The sequence below is a fragment of the Elephas maximus genome, chromosome 7 (genome assembly GCF_024166365.1).
Source record: "Elephas maximus indicus isolate mEleMax1 chromosome 7, mEleMax1 primary haplotype, whole genome shotgun sequence".
Taxonomy (NCBI): domain Eukaryota; kingdom Metazoa; phylum Chordata; class Mammalia; order Proboscidea; family Elephantidae; genus Elephas; species Elephas maximus.
In genome coordinates this window covers 117,431,831-117,458,678 of record NC_064825.1, presented here as the reverse complement: position 1 = coordinate 117,458,678, position 26,848 = coordinate 117,431,831, and the positions used below count along the sequence as shown (strand labels likewise).

At 37.1% G+C, this 26,848-nt stretch overlaps 1 protein-coding gene across 1 annotated transcript; it reads right to left on the bottom strand.

Annotated features, from left to right (window-relative positions):
• Positions 1–1,862: 1,862 nt before the first annotated feature.
• On the bottom strand, positions 1,863–25,339 carry LOC126080545 (olfactory receptor 1030-like). The gene is given in 6 exon segments (XM_049891741.1): positions 1,863–2,830; positions 19,350–19,362; positions 19,836–19,927; positions 19,930–20,294; positions 20,296–20,356; positions 25,270–25,339. Coding segments are annotated over 6 exon segments (1,569 nt in total).
• Positions 25,340–26,848: the final 1,509 nt, after the last annotated feature.

Below are 26,848 nucleotides of genomic sequence, written 5' to 3'. Positions count from 1 at the left end.
TTCTTTAGTGATAAAGAAATCTATGCTTATTTGCTTGTTAAGAGTGTGTGTAGGAGGACAGGTTAGTCAATATCAACACCTCTAGCTACAGTATCTTAATCTGGAAGACAAGTCTCGTTTTTTTTCAGAAATACACTTCTCAAGAAAAATAGTGGTGGTTTTATACATCAAAACATTCAAGAAGAAAGCCATATAAAAAAATGTAACAGGAAAACTGTGGAGATACAGCTTAATGCAATATTGAACAGAAGCATTAGTTTATACTAATGAAGATTTACCTGTAGGGAGGAAAACAAAAATAGCCTGAATATTAAAAGGAGGTGATGTACTAAAATATCTTGTATTAACATTAAGCTATACAGTTAAATAAAAGGTTATTTCAAGGAATGCCAAGCAATCTGGAATATGCTTATGCAAAAATTTGATTGTAAAACACAAAAACCAAATTTTTATGCATATTAGAGTAGCATTTATGTTAAAATAATAAGTACGTAGACAAGAAGTGGAAGGTAATATATAAAATAGTACAACAGATAGTTGTTAATAATATTGTGGAGAGAAAATCACATAAATCTTCGTAAGAAAGGAAAATTCTAAATCAGAATGGGTGTTTCCTTTTAAGAAAGGAATCTGTTTTGATTAATTAAAAAAAAATCACTGCTCAAAAAAATATAAAATATTAAAACCTTTGTTGAAATACTAGAACACATATGATTTTAAATTCAAGATAACTTGATGCAAAAATTCTCCAAAGGTTAGTGAAAAAAACATTTGAAATTAGAAATACAAGCTTCTTCACAGAAGATAATTAGCCTTCAGAAAGGGGAGCTATATAATGCATTATATGAATGTAAATAGCTTTTTTATTCAGGAAAAATATTGTTAATCACTTCACTTTGCTGATAAGAGTTGCTCAGAGATACTTAATATTGATGGCCTGAACGTGTTCAGTTTTTTCCAACTCACAACAATCCTATAGGACAGAGTAGAATTGGGCTGTAATCTTCACGGAAGAAGACTGCCACATATTTTTTCCAAAGAACCGCTGGTGGGTTCGAACCACCGACATTTTGGTTAGCAGCTGAGCGCTTAACTGTGTCAGGAAGGAGTGAATATATCATGACTTGGATCAGGCACAGCTTAGTCCTCAAAGTGACATTGGTACGCCTGATAAAAGCCATGGTATTTTCAATCTCCTCATATACATATGAAAGCTGGAAGATGAACAAGGAAAACTGAAGAAGAATTGATGCCTTTGAATTGTGATGTTGATGAAGAGTATTGAGTATACCATGGACTACCAAAAGAATGAACAAATTTATTTTGGAAAAAGTACAGCCAGAATGTACCTTAGAAGCAAGGGGGGTGAGACTTCATCTCATTTACTTTGGACATGGTAGCAGGAAGGACCAGTCATGGGAGAAGGACATCATGCTTGGTAAAGTAGAGGGTCAGCAAAAAAGAAGACCCTTGGATAGATGGATAGACTCAGTGGCTGCAACAATGGGCTCAAACATGGGAGGAATTGTGAGGATGGTGCAGGACGGGGAAGTGTTTCACTCCTTTGTGTATAAGGGTTGCTGTGAGTTGGAAATGACTCAACAGCACCTAATAACAACAACAGAGAGTGAAACTAAAAACTTACTTGCTAATTAATCAGGTAGAAATGAGTTCCTAAGTTAGACTAAAAATAGGACCCTACCTTCTGTTCTTGTGTTTTCATCAATCATCAATTCATAATTTCTATTAGATTTCAATTGATCCCGAACTATGTATACATGAAAAATATTGATAGTCCAGACAACTGGATTCAGGCTGAACCAAGGGAAGGGATAGTTTTGGTTGTTTTTGAGACTTATTGTTTATTGGGAGACAGTAGAAATGGAACTTTTCTCCCTTTTACCAAGGTTTTTCCTAAACGCTCTTCTCAAAGCTTGTTTCACATCCTTGTTCCTCAGGCTGTAGATGAAAGGGTTGAGCATGGGACTCACAAATATACAAAATACTGCCACAATTTTCCCTTGTTCAACAGACTGCTTGTTTGCCGGCCTCAGATACATGCAGAAGAGGGACCCGTAGAATATCGTGACAGCTGTCAAGTGGGAGCCACAGGTGGAGAAGGCTTTGCGCTGCCCCTCACTGGAGTGCATCCTCATAATGGTGATGAAAATGAAAATGTAAGAAATGAGGATGATGAGCAAAGAACCTGTGAGGTTAATCCGTGCAGACACAAACAAGGCAGTTTGCTTGATGTAAGTATCAGAACATGTCAACATTAGGAGGGGTGGGTCAGCACAGTAGAAATGGTTGACAGTGTTGGGTCCACAAAAGGACAGGCGAGAAGTCAATATTACCTGCATTGTGCCTACCATAGAGCCCCACAAGTAGGGGAAGGTGACCAGGCAGATGCAAACAGGTCTGGACATTCTGCTGGTGTAATGTAGGCGATTGCAGATTGCCATGTACCGGTCATAGGCCGTGGTACCGAGCATGTAGTACTCAGTAAGGAGCAGAGTCACAAACACAAAACACTGGGCAAGACACCCAGTGTAGGAAATGGTTTTCTTTAAAGATAAGAAATTAACAAGCATCTGGGGAGAGACATTAGTGGAGTAAAAAATATCCACACAGGCTAAATGGGTGAGGAAAAAGTACATGGGGGTTTGCAGTTGAGGAGTGAAGCGGATTAGTAAAATCATGGCAATGTTTCCTGTCAGGGTGATGAGGTAAATCAGGAGAAACACCACAAAAAGTATGGGCTGCAGCTCTGGCCGACTGGTCAGTCCCAGCAGGACAAACTCAGTGGCTTCAGTGTCGTTGTGTTTGGGAACTATCTTCATCTTCATGTTTTCTCATAGGAGAAGAATAATTTGCTTTAGGTAAGAGGAGAAATAAATTACATGCAACTCCAAAATGTACAAAACTTACGAGTAAACAAATTGGCTTTGAAAGATTAAAGAAAGTTGGTATTTACTTGTACACCAATGCTCACTGCAGTGCTACTCATGATAGTCAAAAGGTAGAAACAATCTAAATGTTCACCAATAGATGGATAGATGAATAAAATGAGATATATACATACAGGAAACCCTGGTGGCATAGTGGTTAAGTGCTATAGCTGCTAACCAAAGCGTTGGCAGTTCAAATCCGCCAGGCGCTCCTTGGAAACTCTATGGGGCAGTTCTACTCTGGCCTATAGGGTCGCTATGAGTTGGAATTGACTCGACGGCATTGGGATTGGGGTATACATACAATGGAATATTATTCAGACACACACAAAAAGTGAAATTCTAATATATGCTATGACATATTTGAACCTTAAAAACGTTATGCTAAGTGAATCAAGCCAGGCACAAAGGACAAATATTGTATGATCCCACTTACATGAAATCTCTAGAATAAACAAATACAGAGAAAGGAATTAGATTAGTGGTTAACAGATGAAGGAGGGAGGGGATGGGGAGTTATTACTTAATTGGGTACAGAGTTTCTGTTTGGGGTAATGGAATGTTTTGGAAATATATAGTGCTGATGGTTGCACAACATTGTGAATGTAATTAATGCTATTGAACTGTACATCTAATAATGGTTATAAAGGCAAATTTTATGTTATATATATTTTATCACAATAAAAATATGCTAAAAAAATTTTCTGCAATTTCCCTCAGAGATCGAAGGGTTTCAATAACTGCCATCATGTGGTTATGAAGTATATGCACCATACTGTACTAGCCGTTTTGTAACTCCCACTTTAATTCTGTTAAAACAAAAGGAATTTGTCTTAGCCCACCAGTTTCCTTAAATAGGCTATAGAATCTGAGTCCATTATCCTCTAGCTTGATCCCTATGAGAGCCCGATCATGACAAAAATGTTTGAGAGAATGGGGCAAATGCATGACTGTCAGTGGACTTAGCCCATCATTGCCAGGAAAGACAAGCTCCTGTAATTTGGAAGAGCACATGTGTCTTGAGAGCCATAAATCTTAAGTTTTCTGTTGCATATAACTCAGGTTCAATTTTTTCCTCATTCCTCACTTCCTCTCCAACAGCAACGAACCTCTCCCAGTCCCTTGGTGTTTTGTTCATCCCAACGCCTTTGTACCAGATTCACAATGGAAAGTCTGGGCTGTTTCTGCACCCATTATTTCCTTTTATCTTACAAATCTCTTTCTATGTCAAAATATTTCCATCTATCTCATTTTCTTTCCTACATAATTTATATTTACACAACTAAATCCATAACACTAACTTTATACTACCTGATGATGTATTAAATATGTTCCTTGTAAAACGAGGAACAAGACATAGTTTACTATCAGGCTAAGCCAGGGCAATTAGGAAAGAACAAAATAAAACTCATAAATAGTGGAAAAAAGTAGACACTGTCTTAATTTTTCAGAGAACAGTAAGTAATAATTAGGGAATCTATTTAAAAAAATACTAGAAATGAGTAAGGTTTCAGGATAGAAGGAAGTCTTGTCAGATCTACCTTCAAAATATTGCATACTCAATCTGAAAACCACTTGTCAGCACTTACCCTGCCACCACCCAGGTCTAAGACAAAATCATCTCTTGCCCAAGCTACTTCAATGGTCTCACTTGTTCCACACTTGAGATTCTCAATTCTGCAAACACCTGCCAATGATCATTTATAAACATAAATCACAACATATTACTCACGTGTTAAAATGGTTCAAGTATTTCCATCACACTTGGGCTAAAATCTAACCTTTTTACTGCATTTCACAAGGACCTATGTGATGTCTTCCCATCTACCCCTCCAAACTCATCTTCTGCTGCTTCCTCCTTCCGTCTCTCTACTCCTGCCACATTGACCTGCTAGCTGTTCCTTGCACATGCTGGGCCCATTACCATGCTAGGGCCTTTGCACTTGCTGTTCCCTTTGCCTAGAATGCTCTCCCTTCAGATTTTTAAATGACTCAATTTACCACTTCATTTAGATATCTCTTCTACTCTGAAAGGTATTACCTAACCTCTTGTCTAAGTTATCTCCTTTTCAAATTACTCTTTAATCATGAACCTTGCTTTATTTTTCCTCATATCACTTCCTGAAATTTTTATTTATATTTTCATTGTCTGTATCCTTTATTAGAATGTTATCTACATGAAAGAAGGAACTGTATTTGTGCCACAGATATTTGTCCCCAGAACTTTGTGCGACTATATTTGTGCCCAGGATTTTGCTGACTGCTTGCAGCAGAGTAAATATTCACTAAACATTTGTTGAATGAATAGATGAGTCAATGTGGTAACTTTGCCATCTCACAACACCTAAATTGTCATGGTTTGTAGATTTCTTAGCTCTGTAATGTTACCTGTGGATCCATGGATACTGAGTAAAAACTCCAGCTTTCCTGAGGAGAATGTACAGGAGGGAACACACGGTGATAACTGTGCCTGACTTGAAACCTCATAATCTATGGTTAGAACTTGCTGGCTAGACTGTTGGAAATTAGGTGGAAGTTAATAAAATAACAAACTACCATTAATCCTCTGTAAAGGCAGGAGGACATAGAAGATTCCTACCCTGTAAAGAATGACTATATTGTTTTGTCAGAGTCACATGCCCAAAAAGCTAACACTTATGTCATTGGTTATTAGCAACATTAGCTTCACCTTGGAATCATGTATGGAGCCTTTGATAACCCTGATGACTGGATCCCAGCCTAGCCCACAGGGAGAACACATCTAGGCTCTGACTTTAGATTTTATGCTTTTCTGTTGGTTTCAGAAAGAAAAGAGGGAATTATCCCGAGAGCCTCTGTCTTAGTTATCTAGGGCTGCTATAACAGAAATACCACAAGTGGATGGCTTTAACAAAGAGAAATTTATTCTCTCACAGTCTAGGAGGCTGAAAGTCTGAATTTGGGGTGTCAGCTCCAGAGGAAGGCTTTCTTTGTTGGCTCTGAGGAAAGGTCCTTGTCATCAATCTTATCCTGGTCTAGGATCTTCTCAGCTTAGGGACCCTGGGCCCAAGGGATGCACTTTGCTCCTGGTGCTCCTTTCTTGGCGGTATGAGGTCCCCGTGTCTCTCTGCTACCTTCTGTCTTTCATATCTCAAAAGAGATTGGTTTAAGACACAATCTAATCTTGTGTTCTGCCTTATCAACATAACCACCGCTAATCCCATCTCATTAACATCATAGAGATAGGCTTTACAACACAAAGGAATATCACCTCAGGTGACAAAATGGCAGACAATCAGAAAATACTAGGAATCATGGCCTAGCCAAATTGATACACATATTTTGGGGGGACAAAATTCAATCCATGACAGACTGTATGATCTCATCTCAAGTCCTCTTTCATGCAGGAAATGGAAAGAAAACTTTCTTATGAAGGGTAACACAGCCCCAGGAGTTCACTTCTGGGAAGCCATGAAGAAACACAAATTGTGAAAGTAGAACTTAAGATACAGTTATATTTCAAATGGTAAGCTGGGGTTGAGGGTAGGGCAGTGGGGTTTATGTGTTCTCATGCCTGCCTGTTAAATTTTCAGATTTTTAAAAAATGCAAGTACAGATTGATTGTATTGTATGGAATCTAAGAATCTTTTAGTTGCACATCACATAACAATCCCAAAATGGCAAAGACCTCCATCTGATGGAACCCATAATGATGGACACACCCCAAATTGTTAAGAGACATTTCCCTTCATTCAGTGCTGTTCTCTCCTTCCAAGAAAATGAGAAAATTGGAGGAATCAGTGCATTCAAAAAATTGAGTAATTAAATGTATAAAATCACTCCAGTTTAAGTAATACAATTATTGAAAAGAACCCTGGTGTACTAAGGGTAAGGAAAGATTAAAGCTCTATGTACAATGTAGGGGAAGAAACAAAACAAACCAACTTAATCCACAGAGGGTTTTTTGTCACTCTCTGGCCAAGTGGGGTACTTCAGCCCAAGATTGATAATACTACCGAGCAATGTTGGGAAGGGGAAAAAACACAGCAGAGAAAAATGCAATTCCCTTGAACAAAACCAGCGTATGTTCTGAAAGCCCTGAGTGCAGCAATGCCATCGTATTTCAGTGCAAACATGAATTGGAGACTGCAAGAGAAAACCTCTAAAGTGAGAAAGGAAAGATGTTGATATTTCATTTTTTCCTTCTCGTTGTTAATCCTACGTTAACTTACTCAAAACCCTTTAAACTCTTCTCTTAATAAGTGTATGAAATCATTAAATGTATAATGGTGTGGAAACATGTTTTCTTGAACCAAAGCCTAAGGTGCTAGGGTTGGAGAAAACCAATTTAAGTTGAAAGCGAAGTATCATACACAGACGTTTTGAATTCTGATTTCGCTAAAGCTCAATCTGTAAGCCTACTTTAAACCTGAGCTGTATTGTGGATGGCGGTTTTGTAGCTGAGGTCAGGGATGGTTGCAATGTCTGCCTGACCTTCCAATACTGACATCAAAAATCACCTGCTTTCTTTTGGCAGAGACTGTACTGGGCCTTCCTGCCTATGGTTTTGCCTTAGAATGGCACTACTAATTCCACTCTATGTTCCAAAAGAGGAAATTATAATAGGTTAAAAGATACTTCTTCTGAGTTTTGTATTTTCAAAACTCTCAGACTTACCTATGGAGGGATATTTCTTAGCCCCCTCAAAGATCCCCCAAGTGAGAGTATTTATACCTGAGTGGCTAATGTTGGGAGACTCATCCCTGAAGGATTTATCAAGAAATAACCCATGAGACATCATTAGGGCTCCTTCTGGAATTATTTACAAAAGCCACATCTTTTATGGTAGAATCCTAATGTATAAGTAATAATTAGATGCACATAGTGTCTTTCGATGGAGCACTAGGTGGTGCAGTGGCTTAAGAACTTAGCTGCTAACCAAAAGGTCAGCAGTTTAAATCCACCAGCCACTCCTTGGAAACCCTAAGGGAGGCAGTTCTACTCTGTTCTATAGGGTTGCTATGAGTTGGAATTAACTGGATGGCAATGGGTTTGGTCTTTCTTTAGTGTCTTTTGGTAAATGCAGAAATGCATGGTACAATTTTTGATATTCAGATTTATTATGGAGCAGTTAAGATATTTCATTCTTCATAATCACAAAGACTTTTCCATGATGCTACTCTTCATAGCCACATCTGGAATTGTCTTTCCTTTCTCTGAATGCCAGTCACATTTTTTTCTGCCTCTATTGAGGCATTTGCCTCCTTCTCTATCTATTCTACTGGACTGTAAATGCTCTGAGGACAGAATTACTGTCAGTTTCATCTTGATAGCCCCTGTAGAGATCAGAACAAAATTTAGGTGCTCAGTCAATGTTTAGTGAAGAGCTATTGAATGAATAATTAAACAGGGATTCTAGGTAGACTATTGTGAACCCAGTGGCCTCTCATGTTAACAGTAATTTATCTCATTTTCACTGGTGACCTGACATCATTTCTTCTCATGAGTAAAAATGTGAATGCAGGAAATCAGTGTTTAGACTCTGGTATCTATTTTCAAGATTAGTTTAAATAAAATTAATGCAAGCAGACTTATCACCATGGCATCTTCTACAAAGACTTATTTAGTGTATGATTCTTGAGCTATATTAATTTATAAAATTTTCCTTCTTTTGGTCCTATTGACATTATCCATTTGGATGCAGAGTGTGGTACTACTACCCTTGGGTCAGGTTTATATTGACATAATTTTGCATAACAATAAAATAATATAATAGTAATAAATCTTCCATTTGTCTGAGATAAAAAGCCCTAGTAGTGGAAACAATTAGGGCTTACCGTTACCCAACCCAGTGCTATCAAGTTGATTCCAACTCATAGTTCCCTCTTTCAAACTTTGCATGGGTATGAGTACTATGGATGGAATAATCTGTTGTTTATTGATTTTGTAGAGCAAAAACAATACCTTCTGAACTTTTCTGAATTTCTAAGCAGTGTTTTGTTTTTTTTTTTAATTTTTAAATTCACTGAGAAAGCTCAGTAAACTCTACGAAATAATTTGACACATTCTTCCAAGTTCTATATGTGATGTAAGAAAGAAAAAAAAAAAAAACTCAACGACAGAAAGTGATTTCCTAATTAAAAATACCCCTTAATTGCCCAGGTAATAAAGATACATTATATAACTCTGTCCAAAATGTCTGCCTTATTTAACAAACAATTTCTTTTGGGTAACTTTTCTTTATTGCTCTTTGAGCATCTTTGTTTCTCAGGCTATAGATCAAAGGGTTTAACATAGGACTCGCAACGATTAAAAAAAAAAAAAAGAACAGCTACACTTTCCCCCTCTTCTACAAATGCCTCAGAAGGGGGGCACAGATACATGCAGAACAGAGTCCCATAAAAGACAGTGGCAGCCATGAGATGGGAAATGTAGATGAAGAATGCTTTGAGCATCCCCTCAGCAAAGTGGATGCTCACGGTGGCTGTGAAGATGAAAATATAAGATATAAGGATAATTGTTAGCAAACAGGTGAGGTAGGAATCAGTCACTACAAATGTATATTTTAATGTTTGGAGCAAAAAAAAAGAAAACAGAAGAAATTGAAATGGAAAATTAACAATTAGCCCCAAAATGTCAGCAGAAGTGTAATAGTGGAAAAGAGGAACAGAAGAACAAAAAAAGAGTTCAGAAAGATAGATAATAAATAGAAAATTGAAGGATTATTGCCAATTTATTGTTATTGCTATAGTTAGGTTGTTATTGTTGTTGTTGGTTCGGACTCATAGCAACTCTATATACAACAGAACTAATCGCTGCCCAGTCCAGTACTAGCCTTACAATCATTGTTATGCTTGAGCCCATTGTTGACACAACCATTGAGTCCATGTTGTTGAAGGTCTTTCTCTTTTTTGCCTATTGTCTAGTCCACCAAGCATGATGTCCTTCTCCAGGCATTGGTCCCTCCTGATGACAAATCCATAGCATGTGATATCAATGTTACTGTTAGATAATTTCCACATCATTCTCTTGGATCACCTTTCTTTGGAGTGGGTACAAATATGGGTCTCTTTCACTCAGCTGGTTAGGTAGCCAGCTGTCTTCCAAATTTCTTGGCATAGACAAGCGAGCACTTCTAGTGCTACATTTGTCGAAACATCTTAATTGGCATTCCTTCAGTTGCCGTAGCCTTGTTTTTCACCAGTGCTTTCAGTGCACTTTGGACCTCTTCCTTCAGTACCATGGGTTCTTGATTACATGCTGCCTCCTGAAATGGTTGAATGTCAGTCAATTCTTTTTTGTACAGTGACTCTCTGTTTCTGCCATCTTCTTTTGGTACTTCCTGCATTCTTTAGCATTTTCCCCACAGAATCCTTCAATATTGCAACCGGATGCTTGAATGTTTTCTTCAGTTCTTTCAGATTGAGAAATGCTGAGTGTGTTCTTCACTTTTGGTTTTCTAACTCCAGGTTTTTGCACATTTCATTATAATACTTCATCTTCCCTAGGAGCCCTTCGAAATCTGTTCATCTCTTTTACTTTATCATTTCTTCCTTTTGCTTTAGCCACTTTATATTCAAAAGCAACTTTTGGAATCTCTTCTGACATTCATTTTTGTCTTTTCTTTCTTTCCTGTCTCTTTAATGACTTCTTTCTTTCTTCATGTGTGATGTCCTTTATGTCATTCCACAACTAGTCTGGTCTTTGGTCATTAGTGTTCAATGGGTTGAATCTATTCTTGAGATGGTTTCTAAATTCAAGTGGGATACACTCAAGGTGATAATTAGGCTCTTGTGAACTTGTTCTAATTTTTTTCAACTTCAACTTGAACTTGAATATGAGAAATTGATGGTCTGTTCCACAGTTGGACCCTAGTCTTGTTCTGACTGATATTGAGCTAGTCCATTTCTTTTCCAACAACTGTATTTGATTTAATTTCTACGTATTTCATCTAGAGAGGTCCATGTGTATAATTGCCTTTTATGTTGTTAAAAAGGTATTTGCAATGAAGAAGTCATTGGTTTTGCAAAATTCTATGATGCGATGGTCTCCAGTGTCATTTCTATCATCAAGGTCGTATTTTCCAACTACCAATCCTTCTTTGTTTCTAACTTTCGCATTCCAATTGTCAGTAATTATCAATGCATCTTGACTGAATGTTTTACCGATTTCAGACTGCAGAAGCAGTAAAAATCTTTGATTTCTTTATCTTAGGCCTTAGTGATTAGTGTGTAAATTAGCTGGTCTTACGTGTAGGTGTATGGATATTATTCTATCACTAACAACATTGTACTTCAGAATAGACCTTGAAATGTTCTCTTTGATGATGAATACAACACAATTCTTCTTCAATTTTTCCTTTCCAGCATAGTAGAACATATGATTGTCTGATTCAAAATGGCCAATTACAGTCCACTTCAGCTCACTAATGCCTAGGATATCAATGTTTATGAGTTCCATTTCACTTTTAACAATTGCCAGTTTTCCTAAATTCATACTTTGTACATTTCATATTCCTATTCTTAATGGTTGTTTGCAGCTGTTTCTTCTCACTCTGTGTTGTGCCGCATCAGCAAATGAAGGTCCTGAAAGCTTGACTCCATCTACATCATTAAGGTGACTCTAAGGAGGCAGCTCTTCCTCAGTCATCTTTTGAGTGCCTTTCAACTTGAGGGGCTCGTCTTCTGGCACTATATCAATGTTCAGCTGCTATCCATAAAGTCTTCACTGGCTAATTTTATTCAAAAGTACACCCCCAGATCCCTCTTCCTAACCTGTTTCAGCCTGGAAGCTCCATTGAAACTTGTCCCCCATGGGTGACCCTGCTGGTACTTGGATACTGGTGGCATAGCTTCCAGCATCACATTAACATAAAAGCCCACACAGTGTAATATTGGGAGGCTAATATATTATACAGTAAATATATCAATTTTTACATTAAATGTAAATTGACTAAATCCATCAATTAAAATGCAGAGATTTCTAGATTGTGAAAAAAAAGAAACAACAATGAAATTTCTATTAGACCAGGTTGAATGGTAAAATCATGTAAAATTATATAACATGAAATAGATGGACATAAAAAAAGCAGGAATAGTTATATTAATATCAAACAAAATAAACTTTATGGTGAGAAGTGTTACCAGATATTAGAGGTATGTTTCATAGTGAAAAATGATTCTGCTTAACAAGAAGACATAAAAAACCTAAATATGTCTGCACTTAATGACAGACTTTCATATTTTATAAAGCAAAAACAGATAGCAATGTAGAGAAAAATAGCCACAATAGCCATTAGAGATTTTCACACCTTTGTGTTGTTTCTGTTGTTAGGTGCTGTTCAGTCAGTTTCGGCTCATGTGCAACAGGGAAAAAAAAAAAAAAAAAAAACACTGCTCAGCCCTGAGCCACGCTAAAAATCATCGCTATGTTTGAGCTCATTTTTGAAGCCATTGTATCAATCTATCTTGCTGAAAGTCTTCTTCTCTTTCACTGTCCATCAAATTTACCAAACATGATGTCGTTCTCCAGGAATTGGTACCTCCTGTTAACATGCTAAAAGTACTTGAGATGAAGACTCTTCCTCTTTGTTTCTAAGGAACATTCTGGCTGTACTTCTTCCAAGACAGATCTGTTCATTCTTCTGGCAGTCCGTGGTATATTCAATATTCTTCGCCAACACCATAATTCAAAGGCATCAATTCTTCTTTGGTCTTCCTTATTCATTGTGTAGCTTTCACATGCATATGAGGTGATTGAAAACATCATGGTTTGGGTCAGACACACCTTAGTCCTCAAAGTGACATCTTTGCTTTTTAACACTTTAAAGAGGTCTTTTGTAGAAGATTTGCCCAATGCATTAAGTTATTTGATTTCTAAGTGCTGTGTCTGTGGGCATTGATTGTAGAACCAAGTAAAATGAAATCCTCGACAACTTCAATATTTTCTCCTTTCAACATGATGTTGCTTATTGGTCCAGTTGTGAGGATTTTTGTTTTCTTTATGTGAAGTATAATCCATAGTGAAAGCTGTGGTCTTTGATCTTTATCAGTAAGTGCTTCAAGTCCTCTTCACATTTAAGTAAGTATGGTTGTGTCATCTGCATATCACATGTTGCTAATGCATCTTTCTCCAATTCTGATATCCTGTTCTTTTTCATATAGTACAGATTCTCAGATTATTTGCTCAGCATACAGATTGAATAAGTATGATGTAAAGACACAACCTTGACACACACCTTTCCTGATTTTAAACCACACAGTATCCCCCTGTTCTGTTTGAATGCCTCTTGATCTATGTACTGGTTCCTCATGAGCCATAATTAAGTGTTCTGTAATTCCTATTCTTGGCAAACTTATCCATAATTTGTTATGAACCATACAGTCCAATGCCTTTGCATTGTCAATAAAACACAGGTAGTCATCTTTCTGGTTTTGTCAGCTTTCAGCCAATATCCATCTGACATCAGTAATGATATCCTTAGTTCCTTGTCCACTTCTGAATCTTGCTTGAATTTCTAGCAGTTTTCTGTGCATGTCCTCCTTCAATCACTTTTGAATGATCTTCAGCAAAATTTTGCTTGAAAGTGATATTAATGATATTGTTCAATAATTTTGTCATTCTTTTGGATCACTTTTCTTTGGAATTGGCACAAATATGGATCTCTTCCAGTCTGTTGTTCAGGTAGCTGTTCTCCAAATTTCTCCTTATAGACAAGTGAGCACCTCCAGTGCTGTATCTGCTTCTTGAAACATCTCAATTGATATTCAATCAATTCCTGGAGTCTTGTTTTTCAGCAATGCCTTCAGTGCAGCTTGGACTTCTTCCTTTGATTCCATTGGTTCTTGCTCATATGCTACCTCCTGAAATGGTTGAATATCAATGTATTCTTTTTGGTAATCTGTGTATTTCTTCCATCTTCTTTTGATGTTTTCTATGTCGTTCAATATTTTGCCCATAAAATCCTTTAATATTGCAACTCGAGGCTTGAATTTTTCCTTCAGTTCTTTCACCTTGAGTAACACCTACTGTGGTTGTTTTCTAACTCCATGTCTTTGCACATTTCATTATAATACTTTTCTTCATCTTCTTGAGTTGCCCTTTGAAATCTTCTCTTCAGTCTTCATTTCTTTCACTCGCTTCAGCTGCTCTATGTTCAAGAGCAACTTTCAGAGTACCTTCTGACCTCCATTTTGGCCTTTTCTTTCTTTCCTATCTTTTTAATTACCTTTTGCTTTTTTCGTGTATGATGTCCTGGATGTTAACTTTTCTGTTCTTTGGTCAGTAGCATTCAATGCAACAGTTAAGGAGCCCTGGTGACAATGGTTAAGCACTTGACTAATAACCAAATAACTTGTGGGCTTGAACCCACAAGCATCTCCATGGGAGAAAAGACCCAGCAACCTGCTCCTGTAGAGATTACATTCTCAGAAACCCTGTGGGGCAGTTCTACTCTGTCATATAGGGTTGGTATAAGTTGGAATAGACTGAATGGCATGCAACATCAACAACAACTGTAACTGTCAGAACAAGTAGACCAAAAATCAGTAAAGATATAGAGTATCTGTACAACATTACTAATGAACTTTACTTAATTGATATTTATGGAAAATGATACCCAGTAACTGCAGAACTCACACTCTCTTCAATTATGCATGGAACATTCACCACTAAAGATCACAGGCTGAGCCAGAAAACTGGTCTAAGTAAATGATAAAGATTAGAATCATAAGGAATATTTTTTTAACAGCCATGGAATTAAATTAGATATCAACAATAAAATATCTGAAAAGTCCCAAATATGTTAGTAATTAAATACACTTTAATAAATAACTCATAGGTTAAGTCATTAGGCTAAAGAAAAAAATATTACTAAGTGAATGATAACAACAAAAAAGTATGAAAATTAGTGACTTGTAGCAAAAACAGTGTTTATATGGAAAGGTATATCATTTAATATTTAGAGGAGAAAAGAAGTAAATCCCAAGTCAAAAATATAGACTTTCATTTTAAAAATCTAGAAAAGTAGATAAAAATAAACCCAAAGTTAGTTGAAGAAATTAAGAGCAGAAATCAATAAAATAGAAAACATATAAGCAGTACCAAAAAATTAAGAAAAAAATTATTCTATGAGAATTTTAGATTGATAAACACCCATCAGACTGATCAAGAAAAGAAAAAAGAGACAGACAGAAAGAAAGAGATAGAAAAGAAATTGTTCATCTCGGTAATGTTACAGCAGCTATTTAAAAACGTAGAACATTAAAAAGACAAAAAGAAAAATTTTAAACAATTTCATACCGACAAATTAATTAACATGAATGAAATGGACAAAGTCCTTAAAGACGCAAATTACTAAAGCAGGCATAAGAAAATGTAGAACATCTCAATAGCCCCATATCCACTTAAGAAATTGAATTCACAATCTAAAACTTTCCGCAAAGAAAACTCTAGGCCATGATAATTTCACTTGTGAATTCTAACAATTTCCTATTTAAGGAAGAAACAGCACTAATGTTACTCAAACTCTTTCAGAAAATGAAGATAGAAAACTTCCCAACTCATTTTATGAAAGCAGCATAATTTTAAAATTAAAACCTGTCAAAGGCATTACAAGAAAAGCAAATTACAGAGAAATTATCCCTCCTAAGCATAGATAAAAAAGAAAAAAACAATAATATTTTAACAAATCTAATCCATCAAGGGATAAAAAAGATGATTTAATATTACTAATTTGATTCAATATCAGGAATGCAAGATAAGTGTGATATATTTTATCACATTGACAGAACGTGGAGAATAAACATAAGATCGTTGTAATAGATGCAGGAAACATTTGACAAATTTCAACATCCATTCATGATGAACATTATCAGAGAAGAAAGAAAATAAGAGAAATTGCTCAACTCGAAAAAGGATAACTGTGAATATCCTTTATAATCATAGCTGAGTATGTACAGCTAACTGTCTCAGTCATCCAGTGCTGCTATAAAGAAATACCACAAGTGGATGGTTTTAAAAAAGAGAAGTTTATTCTCTCACAGTCTAGCACACTAGAAGTCAGAATTCAGGGCACTTGCTCCAGGGGAAGACTTTCTCTCTCCGTGGGCTCTGGAGGAAGATCCTTGTGATACATCAGTCTTTCCTTGGTCTGGGAGCACCTCAGCACCTCAGATCCAAAGAATGCACTCTGCTCCTGGAACTGCTTTCTTGGTGATATGAGGTCCCCACTCTCTGCTTGCTTCCCTTTTCTTTTATCTCTTGTGAGGTAAAACCTAGTACAGGCCACACCCCAGGGAAACTCCCTTTACTTTGGATCACGGTTGTGACCTGAGCAAGGGTGTTATATCCCACCCTAACCTTAATCATAGGCAGAGATTTCGATTTATAACGCATAGGAAAATCACAAAATGGAAGACAACCACACAATACTGGAAATCAAGGCCTAACTAAGTTGACACATATTTTGGGGGGACACAAATCCATAACACTAATTTTATACTACCTGATGATGTATTAAATATGTTCCTTGTAAAACGAGGAACAAGACATAGTTTACTATCAGGCTAAGCCAGGGCGATTAGGAAAGAAAAAAGTAAAACTCATAAATAGTGGAAAAAAGTAGACACTGTCTTAATTTTTCAGAGAACCCAAACAGTAAGTAATAATTAAGGAATCTATGAAAAAAAATACTAGAAATGAGTAAGGTTTCAGGATACAAGGCCCATATTCAGAACTCAATTATATATCTGTCTTAGTCATCTACTGCTGCTATAACAGAAACATCACAAGTGAATGGCTTAAAAAAAGAGGAATTTATTCTCTCAGTCCAATAGGCTACAAGTCCAAATTCAGGGTGCCAGATCCAGGGGAATGCTTTCTCTCTCTATTTACTCTGGGGGAAAGTCCTTGTCATCAATCTTCCCTTGGTCTAGGAGTTTCTCAGTCCAGGAACCCCCGGTCCAAGGGATGTGCTATCCTCCTGGTTCTGGTTTCTTGGTTGTATGAGGTCCCCATGTCTCTCTGCTCACTTCTCTCTTTTATATCTAAAAAGAGATTGGCTTCTGCTTTCTTGGTGGTATGAGGTCCCTATGTCTGTCTGCTCACTTCTCTCTTTCATATCTCGAAAGAGATTGGCTTATTCCTTGTAGATTGAGTCCTGTCTCATTAACAAGCTGCCATTAATCCCATCTCATTAGCATCATAGAGATCAGGTTTACAACACACAGAAAAATCATGTCAGATGAAAAAATGGTGGACAATCACATAATACTGGGAATCATGGCCTAGGCAAATTGATAGCATATTTTTGATGAACACAATTCAATCCATGACAATATCCTAGCAACAAATAGATATTGGATAAATAATGAAACATAAGCGTTCTCATGACCTTAGAATCACCTATTTTGATTCATTCCCAAGACCCAGTGTACTCTTCTACTTGGAAGCTATACTATTCTATGCTTATAATAAATTCCCTTCTTTCTTAGCTAGTTAAAGGGATTTTTGTTACATGTAAGAAAGAGTGAAACAGAGGGAAAGAGAGCCAGAGACCTTACTAATATAACCCAAAAAACCCTTTGCCGTCAAATCCATTTGGACTCATAGCGATCCTGTAGGACAGAGTAGAACTGCCTCACAGCTTCTAAGGAGTGCCTGGTGGATTCAAACTGCTGATCTTTTGCTTAGCAGCTGTAGCATTTAACCACTATGCCAGCAGGGTTTCCCTTTTTAATATAGTTATTTTATATTCAGCTTAGTGTATATTTATATACCCATAAAACAAACTCATTGCTGTGGAGTTGATCCCAACTCATAGTGACCCTATAGAACAGAGTAGAACTTCCCCATAGAGTTTCCAAGTTGCAGCTAGTGGATTTGAACTGTTGACCTTTTGGTTAGCAGCCTTAGCACTTAACTACCGCACCACCAGGGTTTCCATATTTATATTCATATACTATTTTATTTCAGACAGACCAATGGAATACTGTGTCATTTAAAATCAGAAAGGGTGTGAGTCAGGATTGATCCTTTCATGATAATTATTCAATCTATGCTGAGCAAATAATCCAAGAAACTGGACAGTATGAAGAAGAGTGGGGCTTCAGGATTGGAGAAAGATTCATTAACAGTATGTGATATACAGATGATACAACTTTGCTTGCTGAAAGTGAAGCACTTACTGATGAAGATCAAAGACCACAGCCTTCAGTATGGATTACACTGCAACAAAAAGAAAACAAAAATCCTCACAACTGGACCAATAAGCAACATCATGATAAATGGAGAAAATATTGAAGTTGTCAAGGATTTCATTTTCCTTGGATCTACAACCAATGCCCATGGACGCAGCAGACAAGAGATCAAGGCTCATTGCATTTCGCCAATCTGCAGCAAAAGACCTCTTTAAAGTGTTAAAAAGCAAAGGTGTCATTCTGAGGACTAAGACACTCCCAACCCAAGCTGCGGTATTTTCAATCTCCTGATATGCATGTGAAAGCTGGACTATGAATAAGGAAGACCAAAGCAGAATTGATGCCTTTGAATTGTGGTGTTCGCAAAGAATATTGAATATACCATGGACTGCCAAAAGAAAGAACAAATCTGTCTTGGAAGAAGTACAACCAGAATGCTCCTTAGAAGCACGGACGGTGAGACGACCTCTCTCATACTTTGTACATGTTATCAGGGGGACCAGTCCCTGGAGAAGGACATCATGCTTGGTAAAGTAGAAGGTCAGACAAAAAGAGGAACATTCTTAATGAGATAGATTGACACAGTGGCTGCAACAATGGGCTCAAGTATAGCAATAATTGTGAGGATGCTGCAGGACCAGACAGTGTTTCATTCTATTGTACAAAGGGTAACTATGAGTATTAACTGACTTGATAGCACCTGACAACGACAACAGTATTTCATACCTTATGAGTCAGGAATGATTCCAAGGCAAAAAGTTTTTTGTTTTTGTTTTTAATTCTGTACTGATGGAATGACAGACTTTGTCCTCCAATAAAGGAAGAAAATAGCATTTGGGTAAGAAGAAGACATTTAAGAGCTCTGGTGGTGCAGTGGTTAAAGTGCTCCGCTGTTAACTGAAATTTTGTTGGGTCGAACCTACCAACCACTCTGGGGTAGAAAGAATTTGCATTCTGCTTCTGTAAAAATTACAGCCTTGGAAACCCTATAAGGCAACTCTGTTCTCTCCTATGGGGTCACTATGAATCAGAATTGACTCACTGGCAATGGATAAGAAGACATTAGGTGTTTTGCAGAGCAGAAAACCCTGTATTTGCCCTTTAAATCACCATGATTTTGTCATCCTAACAAGTTCCAAGGTAATGGTGATGCTCCCGGTTCATGGACCATACATTGAGGAGCAAGGGCCTAGTGTTATGAGAGTATCTCATTTTTTCCCCAGACCTGAGTCTTTCACCTGAGATAGCTGAGACATATCCATGGAAAATACCAAAACTCATTCTTAAGTTGTAGAGACATTTGAGCTAATCTTTTCAAGTTATGGTTTATTGGATAGTGGAGGCATTGCCATCTTAGTGACCATATTTCACCTAAGTACATTCTCTGAGGCTTGCTTTACATCTTCGTTCTGAAGACTATGGGTCAATGGGTTAAGCACTGTACTTACAAGGGTATAAAAGACAGCTTTTATTTTGGATTCCTTAAGAGAGTCTTATCTGTTGGTGGTCTTACATACATGCAGAAGAGTGTCCCATAAAATAGGGTGACAGCCATCCTATAGGAATCACAGGTGGAGAATGCCTCATGCCTTCCCTCTGCTGATTTGATGTGGAGGATGGCAGCAATAATGAAGGCATAGGACACCAGGATGATGGTGAGGGAGTTGGAGAGGTTGAAGCCAGCTGAGATAAGCATGGTGTGTTTCTTGACGTAAGTATCAGAGCAAAACAGTTTAATGAGAGATGGATCGGCCCAGTAGAAGTGATTAATGACATTGGATTTACAGAAGGTCAAGGGAAGGTCAGGATGGCCTGGAACTGACTATCTAAGAAGGCATAGACATAAGGAAATATGGCCAAACAGATGCAGGCTTTCCTGGACATACTCACACTATAGCGCAGAGGGTTGCATATGGCCACATAGGGGTCATAGGCCATTGCTGACAGCATATAAAACTCAGTGAGAAGAAGTGCGATGAAAAGGTAACACTGGGTAAAGCACCCAGCAAAGGAAATGGTCTTCTCTGACAAGAAATTAGTCAACATCTGTGGGGTTGCATTTGAGGTGTAGCACAAGTCCACAAAGGCTAAGTTAGTGAGGAAGAAGTATGTAGGGGTGTGAAGGTGACAGTCCAGTCTGATTAACACTATCATGCCCAGGTTGCCTATGATAAACAACCAGGTACAGCATAAAGAGGAGAGGCAAGTCATTGTGGGCATCAAACAGATATTCTTAAAACAAGCACTTATTGATATTCATTGTGCTGTGTATTTAGAAATCGCAGATACAGAAGTGAACAAAACCTTAAAATCTTCCTGCCCTTCTCTATCTTATATTCGATAAGAAGTAAGTAAGTAAGAAGTAAGTAAGTAAGTTAATTAAGTGAGTAAGTAAGCAAGCAAGCAAGCAAAATGGTGCTTCGAATAACAGTATGTGGTTGGAGGAAAAATAAGGAACTGAAGTTTTGGGGAACCAACAAATAAACTAAACCCACTGCCACTGATTTGATTCCCACTCATCGTGGCCCTACAGGACACAGTAGAACTGCCCTATTGGATTTCCAAGGCTGCAATCTTTTTTTTTTTTTTTAAATTGTGCTTTAGATGACGTTTTATGGAATAGTCTCATTAAACAGTTAGAACACGTATTGTTTTATGACATTGGTTAACAGCACCACAACATGTCAACACGCTCCCTTCTCAAACTTGGGTTCCCTATTACCAGTTTTCCTGTTCCCTCCTGCCTTCTATTCCTTGCTCCTGGGGTGGTGTGCCCCTTTAATTTTGTTTTGCTTTATGGGCCTGTCCAATCTTTGGTTGAAGGGTGAACCTCAGGAGTGACTCCATTACTGAGTTGAAAGGGTGTTTGGGGCCCATACTCTTGGGGTTTCTTTAGCCTCTGTCAGGCCCACAAGTCTGGTCTTTCTTTTTGAGTTAGAATTTTGTTCCACATTTTTCTCCAGCTCTGTCTGGAACCCTCTATTGTGATCCCTGTCAGAGCAGTCAGTGGTGGTAGCCAGGTACTGTCTAGTTGTCCTGGACTCGGTCTGGTGGAGGCCTTGGTAGATGAGGCCCATTAGTCCTTTGGAATAATCTTTCCCTTGTATCTTTAGTTTTCTTCATTTTTCGTTGCTCCTGAAGAGGTGAGACCATTGGAGTATCATAGATGGTCACTCACAGGCTTTTAAGGCCCCAGATGCTACTCACCAAAGTAGAATGTAGAACATTTCCTTTATAAACTATGTTATGCCAGTTGAGCTAGCTGTTCCCTGAGATCATGGTCCCCATAGCCCTCAGCCCAGCAGTTTGGTCCCTTAGGAAGTTTGTGTGTGTCTATGGAGCTTCCATGACCTTGCAAGGCCAAAATCTTTATGGAAGCAGGCTGCCACATCTTTCTCCAGTGGAGTAGCTGGTGGGTTCCAACAACCGACCTTTCAGTTAGCAGCTGAATGCTTTAAGATCTGCATCACCAGGGCTCTGGACTACTGGAAAGGGTGTTGAAATTTTAAATGGGAACATCAGAAAAGACCTCACCAAAATGATGACTTCTTTTTTTAGCAACAAATCAAAGGAGGAAGAAAACAACCAATAAGCATATCTTGGGAAGGGTATTCTGGGAGAATAAAGAGAAGGTGCAAAAATACCATGTGCACTCATTTGTTGACAACTGCTAGTGATGTGTGAGCATGTGTGTGTGCATGTGTGTGTATGTGCATGCAGCATGCAGACTTCTATGTTCAGAGAAGAATGCCTTCAAGCAAACAAAATTTCTAGGTGGGCCTGGAGCGTATGCCCACCTCTGTCAACAGCTAACTCTCTGGGTGAACTTGGGTAACATTTAGTTCAGTAACAGCCTTTGCCAAATAAATAAATCAAATTAGATTATGACAAGCTGCTCTTGCTCTAACACCCAGGAAGCTGAAGGAGTCAAAACTTTAGTATTTAGAAAGTTAGACTTTGTGAATCTAATTTTAATCCATGATTCTAATTCTGGCTCCACCAGTTTTTAACCGTGTGATACTGGCTAGGTATTCAGCCTGCCTGGCCTCTATTTCCTGAGCTGTAAAACGGGAAATGGGTTTGAAATGAGAAGTAAAATAGCACTCTTAACTAAAGCTTTGCATACAGTAAGCATATAATGAGTGTGGTTACAAATAAAGTTAACTTTTTTCATAGATGGCTCTCTTTACTTCCTCTACTTCTTTGCCCACAGCCACTGGGGGAAAAGCACGTTCACTTGTAGAAACAAAACTCTATTCGTGTGCCCCACTGACTTGCAAGGTCAAAAAACAAAAAAAACAAAAAAAAACTGATTTTTAAGGTGGGAAAATGTGTATAATTTGTGAGCCTTAGGGTAAGAACTTAGTATAATTTTTTCTTGGTTAAATATAAAAATAGTAAAACACAAAGTCTTATTTCTGATTCTGATCGGCACTGATTTCTCATCATGTCATGAAGGAAGTTTCCTGATGTTTCTCTAAGCTGCTAAATGAAGTTGTATTTACAGCAGGATGAGGGAGGTGGGGACCTGCCCACTAAAGCAATTCTCAGAAGAACTGAGGAGTAGCAGTGATGAGTATTACATCCTGAATTGCCCTCCTTGGGTTTAATTGGAACTCTCTGGGATCAGGAAGATAATCATGTACTTTAGTCACATTTCCTATCATTTCAAATTTCCCAGTGTTTATTTCAAGAGCTCTGTGACAGGCACACAAAGAGGTTTCATCTTAAAATTTTGACAATGATCTGATTTTTATGTTTTCCTTTTATATTAGAGCAAAATGATCTATTTTTCTAAAATCCAAGCTCTTAGTGATATCCTTTCTGTGAGCACAGGCATTTTAAGTGTTGTCAGCCATAAGGAGGATTGTTAAACAGACGATGTCATTCAGCACACATCTTGCTGAGCACTTCCTATGTGTCAAGGGATTTCACAGACATAGTTTAATTGATTCCTTATAGTATCCCTTTGTGATAGGTACAGCCTTCAACTTCACTAGACAGGCTCTACGGAAGGAATGGTGGCCAACTAGCTAACCCAGGGCTCTGGGTAGTGCATATAGTTAACATGCTTGGCTGCTAACCAAAAGTTGTAGATTCAACACTACTATAAGACAACTTGGAAAAAAGACCTAGTAACCTACTTCTGAAAAACCAACTATTGAAAATCCTGTTAGCACACTGCTATTAAGACACGCATGGGTTGCCATGTTGGAATCTACTCAAGGGCAATTGGTAGTTCACCCAGTGCCATTTAGCTATTATGTGGCATGGCTATTTTCTGAACTGTAGGTGGCTATCATTCCTCAACCTATAATCATAGTTCTTCCTTCTTTCTCTCACCATTTTTAAATATTTCCTCAGCTTCCCTCCAATCACATGCTATATATAACCAGTAAGTTGTGAGACTGGAATTCAAGCAGGCTGAACAATAGTCCTTTATATCAAGTTGTTGTTGAGAGTTTAGCAAAGAAATGTGACTTGTTGACACAATACTAAACATTCTCTGAGTATCATGGTACTCATTTATTCAGTCACTGGTGTGTCAAACAAATGTTCAGGAAACATCTTCTATATGCCACTGTGTTGTCAATGTAAGAAGCATAAAGGAAAGTCAAAAGATGGTTTGTGTCCTTAATGTGTTTCTGCTTCATTATGGGAAGGATGAGGCATGCATATTTTAAGTTTCACGATCAAGTTTTAGATTGTGAGGAATTCATGAAGATCACATTGCAAGGTGATAGAGACTAGATAGAGCTTTCATGCAAACATAATGTAACATTTATAATAATGGTGAAAATGTTTGCCCTGGACTACTAAATTAGCACCACAGAACAGTGGCCCGGCAATCAGCTTCCATTAAGGTTATGTCCAGGAAAACTATATGGAGCAATTCTACTCTATACACACGGCGGTGGTATGATTCAGAATCAGCTTGATGGAAACTGGTTTGGTTGTGGTTTATTAACTCAACAAATATTTTCTGAGAACCACCTGTATCCTAGGTTTCATGATAAATACTGACTTTAAAAATGGTGAGTAATGGACCTTGTCTTGGTGGAGCTGACCACCTGGAGGAAAATATGGTCAATGAATGCAGAACAGATGGTAACTTGAAAAGCAAGTAAAACCACAGGTAGAGAATATTTGTAGTGGTGTTTACCAAAATAAGTGGGTTGATACAAGACAAAATATAGCATTCAAATATATCTATACTTTTTTTTTTTCCTTTCTCATTCTCTTAGCCACCACTACTGAAACAATGCAATTGGTCTTTGTCCTTCTGAGGAAATGATGAACATAGCCTCTGGAAGAAAAAACAGATATTTCTGTTCACTTTAAAGGAGACTTTGCTCAGAGACCCTTTAAGAAAACGCTTTAACATTCATGCTTCCAGTGGAGATGTGGCTGGTGTATTATTAAGCTATTATAACTAAGAGAGTTTTTAACTGATAACTGACAAGTTGGATCTACAATTAAGAGCCCAGAAAGAGACTGATGCATGTATGAAAATTCAATGCATAACAGAGTTTGCATTACAAATTTAATGAGAAAAAAAAGGTTATTCAATAAATGGAAAACTGGCTATGTTCATTAAGAAAATATAATTATTTGCTCTTTTGCACAATTTACACTTCCAGAAAGAATAAAGACCTAAAAGCAAAACTTATATCTATATATATAATACAAATGATGTTTTTAGACAAGATATACAAAGCCCAGATATCAATAGATGTGACCTATGTTAAAATGAACTTGTGCACCACAAAATGCGTCATACACAAAAACTAAATACAAGCTAGAAATAGGCTGAATATATTCGCACTGTATATAACATTAAAAAAAATTGATACTTAGAATATATAAGGAGCAATTACAAATCGATAAAATAAAGCACAAAATAACCCAACTGAAAAGTGGACAAAGAATATAGGAATACAACTGAAAGAAGAGAAATCTTGAATTATCATAAATACACTTAAAAAATACTTAACTTCACTTGTAATTAAAAAAAAATGTAATAAGAGATCCAAAAACTTACAAGAAAAAAATAAGAATCCATTTTGCACCCATTAGATTGGCAAACATTTTAAAAGTCTGACAATACATTGCTTTGGAAAGAATGTGGAGTAAAGTGAACTCACCCACTATTGATGAGAGTGTAAATTGGTAGAGAAATTTGTCAATAAATACAGTAAATTCAAGGTTGCCCATATTTTATGACCCAGAATTTACAGTCCTAGGTACATACATGACAGGAATTATTGCACTGGTACAGCAGCAGAATTACACAAGAATGTTTATTGCTGAATTTTTGTGTTAGTAAGGAACTGGAAAAATGCAATTATCCATTGTCTTAGTTATTTAGTGCTGTTATAAGAGAAATACCACCAGTGGGTGGCTTTAAGAAGCAGAAATTTATTTTCTCACAGAATTTAGGATGCTGGCTCTAGGGGAAGATTTTCTCTTTCTGTTGGCTCTGGAGGAAAGACCTTGTTTCTTCTGAACTTCTGCTCCTTTGTAATCTTCAAGTGCCTTAGCATATCTCTTCCCCATCTCTGTTCTGCTCACTTCTTCCATCTCTTTTATATTTCAAAAGAGGTTGACTCAAAATACACCCTACACTAATCCTGCCTCATTAACTTAAAGACAACTCATTCCCCAATAACCTGTGCATTCTACCTTGGTTTACAGCTACATGCAAAACAATTGGCATAGTGGCACTTCTGAAAATACATTTTGGAGGGAGGGCATAGTTGGCAAGCAAAAATAGAAGGCATAGGTTATTTGTGTAAAAACACATTATAACTGCAGGTATTTACAACACACATTTTGGGGGAAATGATTCAATCCATAAAGAGTAGAATGGATAAATATATTGTGACATATTTATGTACTGACATTGGAACCAGCAGTGAAAATTGCTGTTACATGAATCAAAAAAACAAACAAAAAAATGACTTGTTGCTGTGGGGTGGATTCTGACTCACAGAGACTCAATAGGACAGAGTAGAACCAATCAATAGGGATTCCAAGGAGTGGCTGGTGATTTCAAACTGCTAACCTTTTTGTTAGCAACCATAGCTTTTAAGCACCAGGGCAACATGAATCAGCATACATACATACAGCATAAATACAATAGCATTTCATATTAAATTATATTAAGTTTCAGAAGAATACAAAGAGTGATTTCACTTATCAAGTTTAAAGTCATGCAAAAAATACTCTATAATCATATGGAAACATAAATATCAAGCATATAATGTAAATCTATATAGGGATAAGAAACAAACCCATAATAGAGTCTACTTCAGGAAATGGAGAGAGAAACAAAATTAGGCAAGGATGATTCAACTTTTCCTATAATATCATTAATTTCCAAAAAAATATGAAAAAATACTAACATTATGTGAAGATTTAATAATGATTAGTCATGGTTATACAGCTGGTCTTTAAATTATTTTTGATTTTTGGTGATATGTTAGAAATAGTTCAGAAAAAAATAACAAAAAATTGACCAGTGAAACCACAAAAATAAATTTAATAACATAGGAAATAACAGCTTGATCATAGGTGGAAAAGAACTTACTTTCCTAAGAGCAAAGAAAGAAACAATAAATTGTTTGGCATATTTAAAAATAACAAAATTTTTGCACTTGAAAAATAGAACATAAAGAAGCAAAATTTAATAAGCATATATTTATTATTATTAATATATAGCAG